Source organism: Aotus nancymaae, unplaced genomic scaffold (genome assembly GCF_030222135.1).
Source record: "Aotus nancymaae isolate 86718 unplaced genomic scaffold, 86718_ANA_hifiasm-v0.15.2.pri h1tg000059l, whole genome shotgun sequence".
Taxonomy (NCBI): domain Eukaryota; kingdom Metazoa; phylum Chordata; class Mammalia; order Primates; family Aotidae; genus Aotus; species Aotus nancymaae.
Window position 1 is genome coordinate 15,384,686 of NW_026988473.1, and position 12,315 is coordinate 15,397,000.

The 12,315-nt window shown below is 39.8% G+C and overlaps 1 protein-coding gene across 6 annotated transcripts in view; it reads left to right on the plus strand.

Annotated features, from left to right (window-relative positions):
* The window catches only part of AMBRA1 (autophagy and beclin 1 regulator 1), a 164,654-nt gene that overhangs the window by 26,331 nt on the left and 126,008 nt on the right, over positions 1-12,315 (plus strand). For 3 of the 6 annotated variants that reach the window (XM_012452479.2, XM_012452481.2, XM_012452482.2), the window contains one exon: positions 8,467-8,553. The exons of the other annotated variants lie outside the window; for them this stretch is intronic. In XM_012452479.2, the coding sequence (XP_012307902.1) occupies positions 8,467-8,553 (87 nt within the window). The remainder of the gene's footprint in view (positions 1-8,466; positions 8,554-12,315) is intronic. 6 annotated transcript variants of the gene reach the window in all.

A 12,315-nucleotide genomic window follows, 5' to 3' on the forward strand; every position in this document is an offset into this window, starting at 1 on the left:
ATGTGAAAAAATGTCTTATAAGACCTTCACAGGTTTGCTAGTGTCATAGCAATAAATTATTCTACGAGTATATTCTTTGTAGACTTAGTGGGCCTGGAGGTGGACTTTTAAGAATTTGTCTGTGTTTCTGAATAAAATTAGCTAAGAATTCAGGATTATGGAATTCTGTAAATTCCAGGGGGGAAATCAGTGAATTAGGATGCACTGCCTCTTAAAATCTAAACCTGTATAGCCGACCTGTTGCATGTGGGGGCATGTGTGCATGTGGCATCAAAACTAACTGTGAACCTTTCATAGATTTGGCCTTACTCATCCTCTGGTGAAAAGCCTCTGATTCCAAATTCCTGGTTAAAAAAAGTCTATGGCCGGGCGTGGTGGCTCACGCCTGTAATCCCAGCACTTTGGGAGGCCGAGGCGGGTGGATCGCGAGGTCAAGAGATTGAGACCATCCTGGTCAACATGGTGAAACCCCATCTCTACTAAAAATACAAAAAATTAGCTGGGCATGGTGGCGCGTGCCTGTAATCCCAGCTACGCAGGAGGCTGAGGCAGGAAGAATTGCTTGAACCCAGGAGGCGGAGGTTGCAGTGAGCCGAGATCGCGCCATTGCACTCCAGCCTGGGTAACAAGAGTGAAACTCCGTCTCAAAAAAAAAAAAAAAAAAATCTATGGTCTGTGAGCAGACCTCCCAAGTCTCCCAGAGAAATAGATTTGGATACCAAGTAAAGATATCCATGTAGATCAGCTTGGGCTTTTGAGTTTACTTGCTAACAAAAGTGAGTTTTTTTTTTTTTTTTAATCATACATTCAAGTTTTATAACTATAGTGTAATGTGTTGAGGGTATATAGGAGCTAAGCATAGTGCCAACCAATCATCTTAGAAATGTATTAAAAATAACTACCCACCAGAGAGTTAGCAGAGGGTCATATATTCCCAGAGGGAATTGACTGACTTTTCAGACAAGACTTTTGTAACACTAGATACATGATTGCACACTATGTATACATTCTGTTTCCAGCCTCTTCCCTTTTGCTATCTGTGATTATGTTGTACTCTCATGTTTTGCCATCTACTGCTCACTGCCCAGAGGCATTGAGGAATACATTAATGTTTTGTAAAGATGTTTTTAAGCTTTTCTGGTGAAAGGCATTGTTTTGCACTCTGTAAGTTGTTTATGTTTGATATAGTAAAATAAGGCTGATCTATACTATAGGCACTGTGGTGTCTTTCTGTAATCTGTCTATTTTTTCCCTGAGGTTACTAGCCTTATAGCAGTGCCCCTTGCCTTGGCCCACCCCACATCAGGGGCCAGAATTGCCTGCCAGTCTCTGCTGGCAGCAGCATTGCGTGCTTTAAGTGCACCCCTCAAACTAGGGGGCCCTGCAGCAATCAGATGAATGCCTATCGTTGGATAACTTAAACGATAATTGCTAGTGTGTGAAATGGGGAGGCTTAGATGCCTCTGCATTAGAGCAGAGATGTCAATTTGAATATCATAATAGAGGTGTCGTTTCAGAACACACAATTATTTTTTACAAAGAATAAGGGCTTGTCATCTCCCAGCCCAGGCATGCGCCAAGGCAGAGATTGGAGACTTGCAGAGCAAGATTCAGAAATGAAGAAAGCCACAGTGCATTCCAGTTTATTTGGCCTCCTGCCCCTTCATCCCCTGGCAGACATTGCCCTCTTTCCGCCTGTGGGGGTCTCTTTTGGCAATATACAGTCCAGGAGCATCAGTGGTAGTTTCCCAGGCAAGTAGCCAGCCTCTGACTTTTTGATTTAATGAGCCTCTCAGGGATCAGGCTGCACTGCATTTATCAGGACAACTTTGTCAGCAGTTTAAACTGACCAGAGGGGATGAGGATGATGTAAGCAGTTTCTGAAAACCTTGTTCCTTCAGGAGTTTTAGTGTGAGTTTTTGGGCATCTGGCAACCTTGTCTGAGAGTCATGGGGCCATGGGGCCAGTGAGGGGCAACCACATATGTCTTCTTGCTTATTCTTCCAAGTCTAGTTAGGCCTGCTGATTCATCACTTAGATATTTGTTGGCCTCCTGTTACATGTTACTTAGGATGTGAGTTTTGATGGGGATAAAAAGATGACTTGGATCCAGTACCTGCTTTCATGTAGGTTCTAGTCCAGTAGCAAAGACAAGACATACATGTAAGTTATTGGATGATTTGAGAAGTCCTCTTCTTAAGAGAGGTACAAAATGCTATGGGGCACTGAGGAAGAGAGGGTGAACTTCTGACTGGAGGAGTCAGATATTTGAGCTTTGAAGGCTTTTTACAGTCAATAATAAGGAAGAGGAACTTTCCAGAAAGAAGAAATTGCCAAGATAAATAACGTAGGTGGGTTAGTGAGGGTGTGTTTAGTTTAGCTAGAACAGTGGATCCCCAAAGCAAAAATTATTTTTACAATGATGCTGAGACATTCTTTGTGTTTTTCAGTCTCATTCTTTCACAAGTATACAGTGTTTTCTAGAGGATACATGACATGTAATGAGGCTATCATCCTGATGGCTAATTGAATACTTGCTTGTGTATTAAAATTGTTTCAGTTTTAATTTGAATAAGTTGAAATTAAATATTGATAGCTGAAACTCATACAAAAGAAATCTCTTTAGGATCCTCGTAATTTGTAAGGGCGTTAAAGGAGTCCTGGGACCAAAAAGTTCATAAACCACTGGACTAGAGCATATAGTATATCCAAAAGGAATGAGAAGTTTGGCTGCAAAGCTTAACTACCTAATGCCCTGCTGAGGAATCTGGATTTTATTTTCTAGGCAGAAGGGAGCTTTTAATTGGGGTTTGGCTCTCCTGAATGGAAATAGCAGTTGCCATCCAGGCATTAAAGCCAGGCTATAAAGTTATTCATTAGGCATGGGGCACCAGTGGCATCTTACCTTCTGGGAGCCAGCATTCCCTAACAGTAGAGGCCAAAGAGTTCTAGCAATTGATTGTTTCCAGTGGTTGGAGAAAGTCTGAACATGTTTGTTTGCTTTAGGATACTGATTTTTTTCTGTGATCTGACAACCAATTAAAAGAATATCTTCAGGGTGTAATTGTTTAGTAAGGAGGAGTTCTCACTGGCTTATTTCATGTGGACTAGTACCCAAACTTTCTGCTTCTCAACCCTGATATCCATTGAATTTGAAGTGAAGGGGTTGGGTGTGGTACCTCAAGCCTATAATCCCAGTTTTCTGGGAGGCCGAGGCTGGCGGATCACTTGAGGTCAGGAGTTTAAGACCAGCCTGGCCAACATGGTGAAACCCTGTCTCTACGAAAAATACAAAAATTAGCCAGGCATGGCGGTGTATGCCTATAGTCCCAGCTATTTGGGAGGCTGAGGCAGGAGAATCGCTTGAGCCTGGGTAGCAGAAGTTGCAGTGAGCCAAGATTGCACCGCCACACTCCAGCCTGGGCAACAGAGACTCTGTCTCAAAAAACGAAATGAAATGAAATAAAGTAAAATAAAATAATGAAGTGAAAGTTCTTTTCTTTCGGTTGATATGCTCCGACCACTTTTTTTCTTTTCCAGAGTTTTCTTTGACTGTTTTAAAAATTGTGTTCCTAGTGATAAGAGACTACAGCTGATACAGGGAACCTCTCTGCACATAATTCAGAATATTAATCAGGGAAAGAAAAAATAGTTGTATTCATTTTCAAGTGTTAGACATTTTACAGCTTGAATTATGTGCCTGTTATGATTTTAGCAGGGCTAATATTCATTTTTGATGGCTTTTTCTAGTGTGCAATACATTGATTTCAAATTATTTTTTGTTCTGTCTGTTAGCAACTCTACTTATCATTTAAAGAATTTTATTTAAGCAAATATTTTAGAGCCAGGGTGGGCAAACATTTTCTATAAAGGGCTAGGCAGTAGATATTTTAAGCTTGTCTCTATCTGGATTCCTCAGTGCTGCCTTGCTAGCTCCAAAGCAGGCACAGGTAATATGTAAATGAATGGATGTGGTTGTGTTCAATTAAAACTTTATTTACAAAGGAGGATAGCTGACCCGGGGCCTGTAGTTTACCACACCTGCTTAAGAACATTAGGGCAAGTTGCTATTTGAAGAAATCCTTTTTACGAAGTAATTCTTTTGAAAACAAATAGCTATCTCTTGCTTTTCAGTATTTAAGATTTTTGTATATTGTATGTTTTTCTTTTTTTATTTTGAAATAATATCAGACTTGCAGAAAAGTTGCGAAAATAGTACAGAGGATTCCCATATACCCTTCACCCACATTCTCTAGATGTTAACATTTTACCCCATTTTCTTTATTATACTCTTTTGTTCTCTCTCTCTCTCTATATATATATATGAATATGGGTATACTTGTATATGTGTATAGTTTTTAAAAAATATTTAATGTTATCCCATTTTTTAAGTATTCCATTTTTTTTGTTTTGTTTTGTTTTTTGAGACTCACTCTATCACCCAGGCTGGAATGCAGTCTATGGTCTTGGCTCACTGCAGTCTCTGCCTCCAGAGTTAATTGGGTTCAATTGATTATCCTGCCTCAGCCTCCCCAGTAGCTGGGATTACAGGCACACGCCACCACACCCAGCTAATTTTTGTATTTTTAGTAGAGATGGGGTTTCACTGTGTTGGCCAGACTGGTCTTGAACTCCCGGCCTCGGCCTCCCAAAGTATTGGGATTACAGGCATGAGCCACTGCACCTGCCCAAGTATTCGGTATTCTTAAAGTAATATGTAGTTTGATAGAGCAGTGGCCTTCAGACTTAAAAAAACAAGAAAACACCTTATTAATAAAACGATTTTGAATAATCCATGTGTGCTATAATTATATATTATATAGCAGAAGTTGTCATATTTTCCCCTTGCTGTCCAGTGGATCAAATAGTACAACCCCTGGTATACTTCACTTGGACACCAGTGGTGTACAGAATGAACTGGGCAAGCTTGTAGAGAAAAGAAGGAAATATTTGTTTTGTTTTTCGTATTTTTCTTTTCCTCAGCTTCAGTGATGGCAGCTTCAAACTTGAACAAGCTTGTCTGAGTTCTTCCTAGGCCCTCCCTGATTTCTTGTGATCATTTAAGTCAAGTTGAATTTGCGGTGGTCACAGCAAAACGTGCAGAATTGCCATCCCATTCCATTTCTCCTGCCATTTCCCATTGAGGGCTCTCTGTAACAGGCTACACTGGGAAAGAAAGATCTTTTTTTGAGGTTCCTAGGAATGGTGGTGGTGATGTTTGCTCGTCTAGTAACTCTAATTTTTTCTTTATTCTACACCTATTGGAGAAGCCTATTTTTATTCCAGATAGTACTTGTATTATAACTATGAAGAACTAATGTTTCATCAGTGATGTGTATATGTATATTCACAGTGATTGGCTTTCCTAATTTTGTGTATTAGCAGTAAAATGACATATATCTCTGGCTTGCCAGTTCCAGTGTATTGTCTGGGCAGCAAATGTTGCCAACACATTCTATAGTAAGTAGGCACAGGGGATGCATGTTCCAAAAGAACCTCAGCAGGGACTCTCCAGAGACAAAGCTTAGCATTTTGGTTCTATTCTGACTTAAAGAAATCTTCCTAATTAAGGCAGGAAGTTAAGATGGGAAGTAGACTTTGCAGGATTGTAAAATGGAGTCATTAAAATTGAAGTGATCTAATGCAAAGATCAGGAATCTTCTTTATAGCATTCCTGATAAATCATTCCATTTCACTCAGTACTGTCATTGCTTTAGCAGAGCGGGGGTAATATTTGCCTCTGTTACTATGATCAATTTCCAGGCAGAAGTACTTAAGAAGGATGTATTTTTGTTTGTTTGTTTATTTGTTTTGAGATAGAATCTTGCTCTTTCACCCAGCCTGGAGTGCAGAGGTGCGATCTCAGCTCACTGCAACCTCTGCCTCCCAGGTTCAAATGATTCTTGTGCCTCAGACTCCCAAGTGGCTGGATTACAGGTGTATGCCACCACGTCTGGCTAATTTTTTGTATTTTTAGTAGAGACATAGTCTCACCATGTTGCCCAGGCTGGTCTTGAACTCCTGAGCTCAGACAGTCTGCCCACCTGGGCTCCCAAAGTGCTGGGATTATAGGCATGAGCCACTGTGCCCAGCCAGGAAGGATGTATTTTGGTCACTCGAAGGATGCTGCTTCCCAAAGGGCCTCAGCTTACTAAACGGCCACTTGGAGGATAATATGACAGGACAGAGTGACATTCAGGACTAACTCTAGAGCACTTTAGGGTGGAACAAGCTTCTAGGTATTCTAGGAGAATCAGCTGTTCTCAGACCTTGCTTCCATTCATCAGCTCACACCCAGTTCCTGAAGAACTGGCTTATTAATGATGAATAAGTGCTATAAAAAAAAAAGTACTGTATAAGATGGCACAAGTTACCTGAATACTTGTCTCAAAATTTTGCTTTTCTTTTTTCTCCATACTATGTACCTCTCACTACCCTTACCTATTCCACACATACTATAATTTAAAGACATGCCATTATTTTATGTGTTCTGATGAAATCATGAAAAAAATCCTGTCAATGGCCAGGCACAGTGACTCACGGCTATAATCCCAGGACTTTAGGAGGCTGAGGCAGGAGGTTCACTTGAGGCTAGGAGTTTGAGACCAGCTTATGAAACATAACAAACATAACCAGACCCTGTCTCTATCGGGGAAAAAAAAATCCTCCCAATTCAACTGTCACACGATTGTAAGATGCACCCCAACTTCAGACACATTAAAATGTGAAAAGAAAAAGTATGTCTTAGAATTGATGAAACAGTATTTCTGCCACTGGAACCATAGTACTGTTACTGAAGATTCAGTCTTTCAACCAGAGCAATGTATTTTACTGCTTTCCTCTCTTCCTCATTGGTTATATCGTGTTCTCTCTGTTCAGTGGTAGCATTGTTACAAGTGTCTAGGTGTGGGGATATCGGCCTTGTCTAGAGAGAATACATTATTTGACAGTTGGTTGTCCTAGGCAGGAATGGTTGCAAGCCAGGTTGGTAGGGTCTTCGCTATATCTCTTCCCCAGGCGGTTAGGGGAAGCCAGTTGCTGGGATAAAGTGACTACACATGACTATACCTAAAGCCAGCTGGTTTTAATAACAGTGAATTGAATTAAATCAATTGGAGAAGATTGGTAGCTGCTGTCCTTATCCTGCAGCTCTGCTTTAAAGAGTCTGGCAGGGAGCCGGGGACCTGTTCCTAGGAGAGGCAGGCAAGATGCTGCTGGAGAGGAACAATATGCCTTTCTCTCTGAGACCGTTTCCTCTGAAACGTGTTCTGGGGCAGAAGCTTGATTGGCTGCCAAGGCACATATGAGTTGGGAAGCACCATGTCAGACATGGCAAACCAGGGAGCCCCTGGGCCATGTTTATCATATGTGTTCTAACTGGCCCTTGTTGTACAAAAAAAAAAAAAAAAAGTTGTAGCAAAAATTTAACAATCAGGAGATTTTATGCCAAAGTCCAGATTTCTGGCTTTCCTTGAAAAATAGGAAAAGCCGGCAATACTGAGCCTATGTTCTAGCTTTGTAACAACTGACTGGAGCTAAACAATGGGCCGTAGACCTTCCTGTTTGTCAGTCTCCATTGATCACAGTGAATACATATGTACTTGTTTCCTGCCTGGACCCTGGAAGGTCCTGGAATACAAAATACAGATTTGAGGCATCTTGGAGTTAAGACAGGCCTTCCCTGGAGTCCTGTTACTATCTCTTAATGGTTATGTGCCACAGAGTGATGTACTTTAGCTTCTGGGCTCAGTATTCTCACGTATGTAGTCATACCCACCTTTCTAGTTTGTGATGAGGTTTAAACAAAGAAATACATATGACGTGCTCAGCATCAAAGAGTGTTCAATAAAATGTATGTGTCACATATCAGTTGAATTTGTGATTGGGCTAGATTATGTAAGTAAAAGTTTTCATCAGTTGTTGAGAGCCTGTGGAGTACTCTTATATATATATATATGTTTTTTTATTTTTATTGATATATTATAGTTCTATATCTGAGGAGTACTCATTCTCACAAAAGAAGAGCATGGGCAGAGCAGAATAGATAGACAGTAAGTGGATGTGGATGATGATGGCATGGAGTAACCGAACACCAAGATAAATGTTAGCACTATGTGATAATCTCTGTGTGTGCCTGATTTTTCCCTCCTGTGTTGATCCCAACCTATTTGTTTACTGGAGGTACTGCAAATAGAAACAAGATCATGTCTCTGAAACACTTGTTCATTTCTCATTGAAGAGCAATATTCAGCAGAATGCAGTGGTCATGTCCAGTGTGGGAGCTCTGCAGCTCTTCATTTATTTATGTTTCTACCTACTTAGCTTGTAGGAAGGGTGTGATCCCAGATAACAGGCATTAGCTGGCTGCAAAAGGGGGAAGTTATGTATCTCCCCCATTTTTCCTTATGAATGACCTCTGAGTTGGTAATTGACAGGGATTATTGCCATTTTTTTAATCTCTGCTAGGAGGCTGCTGGAATCTTCCCTCATTTCATTATCCCGTTATGATGGAGCAGGATCCAGAGAGCACCCAATTTACCCAGACCCAGCGAGGTAAGGCCAAAGTGAGAAATGGCACTAGGTGGGGGGGAGGGGCGGCCCTTGGGGTTGCCATGCTGTTGGAAGCTCCATTCTGTGCCTCTCTGGTCCTGGTGCTCTTTTATTCTTCAGTTACAGTTTTGAGACAGGTGGTTCAGGTGATGGGGAAGTGTTGCAGGTAAGTGAACAGTACCTCTGGTGACAGAGGGTTATGACCGAGCTCTTGTCCTTTGGGACTCATTTCTGCAAGTGAAGTACTAGAGGGGAAACCTGGGGAGGCCACAGGCAGTCATAGGATACTCTTTTTCTGTTGGCCAGAGAGGCTGTTGCCATTCAGATGGACGGCCAACAGGGGAACAAAATTATTTTTATTTATAGGGAAATTATATACAAATTAAACAAAAACTCGATTTGCTTTCATTTGAGAGGGAATTTAGATTATCAAAAGGCAGAAGTCAAGCTCCTTCAGGTATTGACATTTTTGGAGACTGCCCGAAGGAAGAAATGACCGAAGAAGAAATAAATGGATAAAAAAGTTGGCATTTTATTAAAGTGCTTGCTTTACACATATTAGAAGACTTTTGAGGCTGGGCACAGGGGCTAACGCCTGTAATCCCAGCATTTTGGGAGGCTGAGTCGGGCAGATAACTTGAGGTTAGGAGTTCAAGACCAGCCTGACCAACATGATGAAACCCCGTCTCTATTAAAAATATAAAAAATTAGCTGGACGTGGTGGCAGATACTTGTAGTCCCAGCTACTTGGGAGGCTGAGGCAGGAGAATCACTTGAACTAGGGAGGCAGAGATTGTAGTGAGCTGAGATTGCACCACTGCAGTCCAGCCTGGGCGACACAGTGAGACTCTGTCTCAAAAAAGAAAAAAAGATTTGAAAAGGTCTGAGGAGATAAAAAATAAAACAAAAATTATTTCAATGAGTTCAAGGTCTTCCTTCCACTGATGCTGATAACTGAGGACCAAGAGTGGGATATTGATGGATATGACATTTATCTGCAGAAGAGCAACCCCTTTGGGGTTGTCACAGCCAGATTTATGGATTCTGTTAGTGATCTAAAAAGGCACGTTATTTAAGCAACTCTAGAGCACATTATGAGGCTTTGCCAAAAGAAAAGGGTAATTTATAATTGTGGGGTTGGCAGGTTAGCGGTGTAGGTTAGGTAAAAGAAACAAAATGAATTTTACTCTAGATTAAGAATTTTAGGTCTGCCTGGGAAAACCTTTAGACCAAGTTGATTCCAGGAATATTAAGTGATTTTGTTGTTGCCACAGTTATATCATGACACTGAGCATTCTTTTTGAGATACTGGTGTAAATAAAGATTCTCCATTATTCTCTTAGTTCCTTTTCCACACCCTAGAAATGACAAACCTAAGAAGGATCAGGGAACATAAGGATTGATGACTTTAAAACAGGCAGGCACCTTAGATGATGAGTGAAGCAAGGAAATTTATGTGAGTCTCTAATGATGTTTTTGAGGATTATACACCCTAAATATAAGGGAAAGGAATTTTTCATATAAATCAATTATTTTGAAGCACTGAAATAGAGTAAGTTCTTGCAAGAAAGACAGCAATAGGCATCTTATCCCCAGAACTTTTAACCTGGCAGTGTTCTACAAGGATACTTAAAGACCATGATTTGCCCTCCTTTTGTATAATAAATCTATTATTTATCCTACTGTGATCTTTATCACAGAAAGTGTCATACTTTGTGGTGTTGGTATTTTTACAGTTTTCCTTTGAACACAAAATAGGTTGTTTTTTTTTTGGAGAGGGAAGTATTTTTCCTTGAAGAAAATTTAAGGGTTTATTTAAACATTTAAAATGTTCACTTGGAAGACTTCAGGGTTGTTTGATGATTTTCCAGCTCTTTGTTGGAGGATGATTGTTACTACCTCATTACTGTTTGTTGAGTTTCTTTTTTCTCGTAGGCTTCACCCTGTAACACTATGTATAGGTCATGGCCTTAGTGAAACACCTCCTCAGCATTCAGATCCTTAGCTTCCCTCTGCATATCTAAAAGGACAAGGCTAGGATATACTTGTATTTAATAATTGTGACAGGAATCTTTTTTAAACCATTAATCTATAGTTTCATAGCTTGGGGAATTCCTATGACCCTATATAAAAGGGCAGTCTTTTTATTATCAGCAGCATCAACATATGTCTACTTCTATCACCAATAATATTTTTTCCATTACTTAGGATAGTCTATAAAGTGAGTACTTATGATCACTTTTCAGAATCAGTTCCAAATAAAAGGGTCTTCTTCCTCCTCTTGAAAATTTTCTCCTTTTATATTCTTTTCTAGTCTGCTTGACTTGAGAATTTAACCAATGATGCTTGATTTCTGCTGGAAGAGTTCTGCATATCGGGCAGATATAAGAACAATGCATGAACACTGACTTCTGTTGGTTGAAAACTTAGGATTCTGTGATTCATCCTTGCAAAATGCATGGGAACAGGGGCCCAAACAGATAAGGGAAGTTCCTCCAGTTGAGGGTTTTAGGAACTAGCTCTTGTTCTCTGATTCTCTTGGCCAAGGCATCTGTGCCTCCCATGCCTCCTTGCTATACAAAGATGTTATAATACTGACTCATTGGTGTTCACTGCAGCATATCATTCTGTAAAATGGACTTTTGAGTTCAAAAGATTGTTAGCTGGTCTGCTTGGGAATTCCATTTGCTGGTTGGCCAGAAGGATACTACCTTTGATGACAGACGCTTCAGAGGCAGCCTATGTTCCTCTAGCAGTTAACTGCAGTTGTAGACTTACTGAGGACCTCTTTGCAAGATATTTGCCAATATTTTTTGTACCATTTGGATATAACTGTTCCTATTTCTATAACTGTTTCTATTTCCATTCTTAATCAGTTTTTTTTCAGATTTCCATTAAAAAACTGAAGATCTATGCTTTTCTCCTTTTATATTCAAACATTATAGAAGTATATAAAATACTGAAGTCCCAGGAATCCTCATTAGGATTTCTGTGTCCCCTTATAGTGTTTTTTCCTACTAACAGCAACATATTTTTGTATATATATTAGTGTATACAGACCGTTCTTCAATTTTTCTCCCACTTAAGATTTTATTTTAGAGGACTTCCCTTGTGTGTATATAGAAATAATTTATTCTCTTTAATTGCTACATGGTGTTTCTTTGTATGGATGTATTAATAATTTATTTAATTTGTTGCTGGGCATGTGGGTTACTTCCCAGTTTTTTTCACTAATGCTGACAATATTGCAAATGAACTTTCTTATATATATCTTTGTAACCTTGTGTGTTTCTGTGGGATAAAGTTTCTAGTGGAGTTATTGAGTCAACGTGTGCCTGAGGCATGCTTTTAGTCTTGAAATTTTTTAGTAATCCATTTAATATTATCATAGAAAACATTTTTCTGTTATTGTCCCTCTCATGTTTTCATTCCATAGCATGAAATTATAGAACAGTGTTGTGAGAGATGGCAGAAAACTTCAGAAGGCAATGTGGAGGACTGTATGGGACTCTGTATGGGACTCTGGAAGTTTTCATGGAGTAGTAAGATATAGTTTAAAGAATATAGATCTGGACTAATTATTTACAGGAATAGCCATCATAAGGGAGAAAAAAGATGAACAACTGTCATCTTCCATATTGCCCAGTGCCCACATAGCCTCTGATGCTCTGATTATAAGAAATAGAAAAAAATCTCTTTTAAGTTTTTCTGTTAGATTTTCTGTTCTCCCAAGTATATTTTATTCTCAGTCTCAGTTCTGAATTT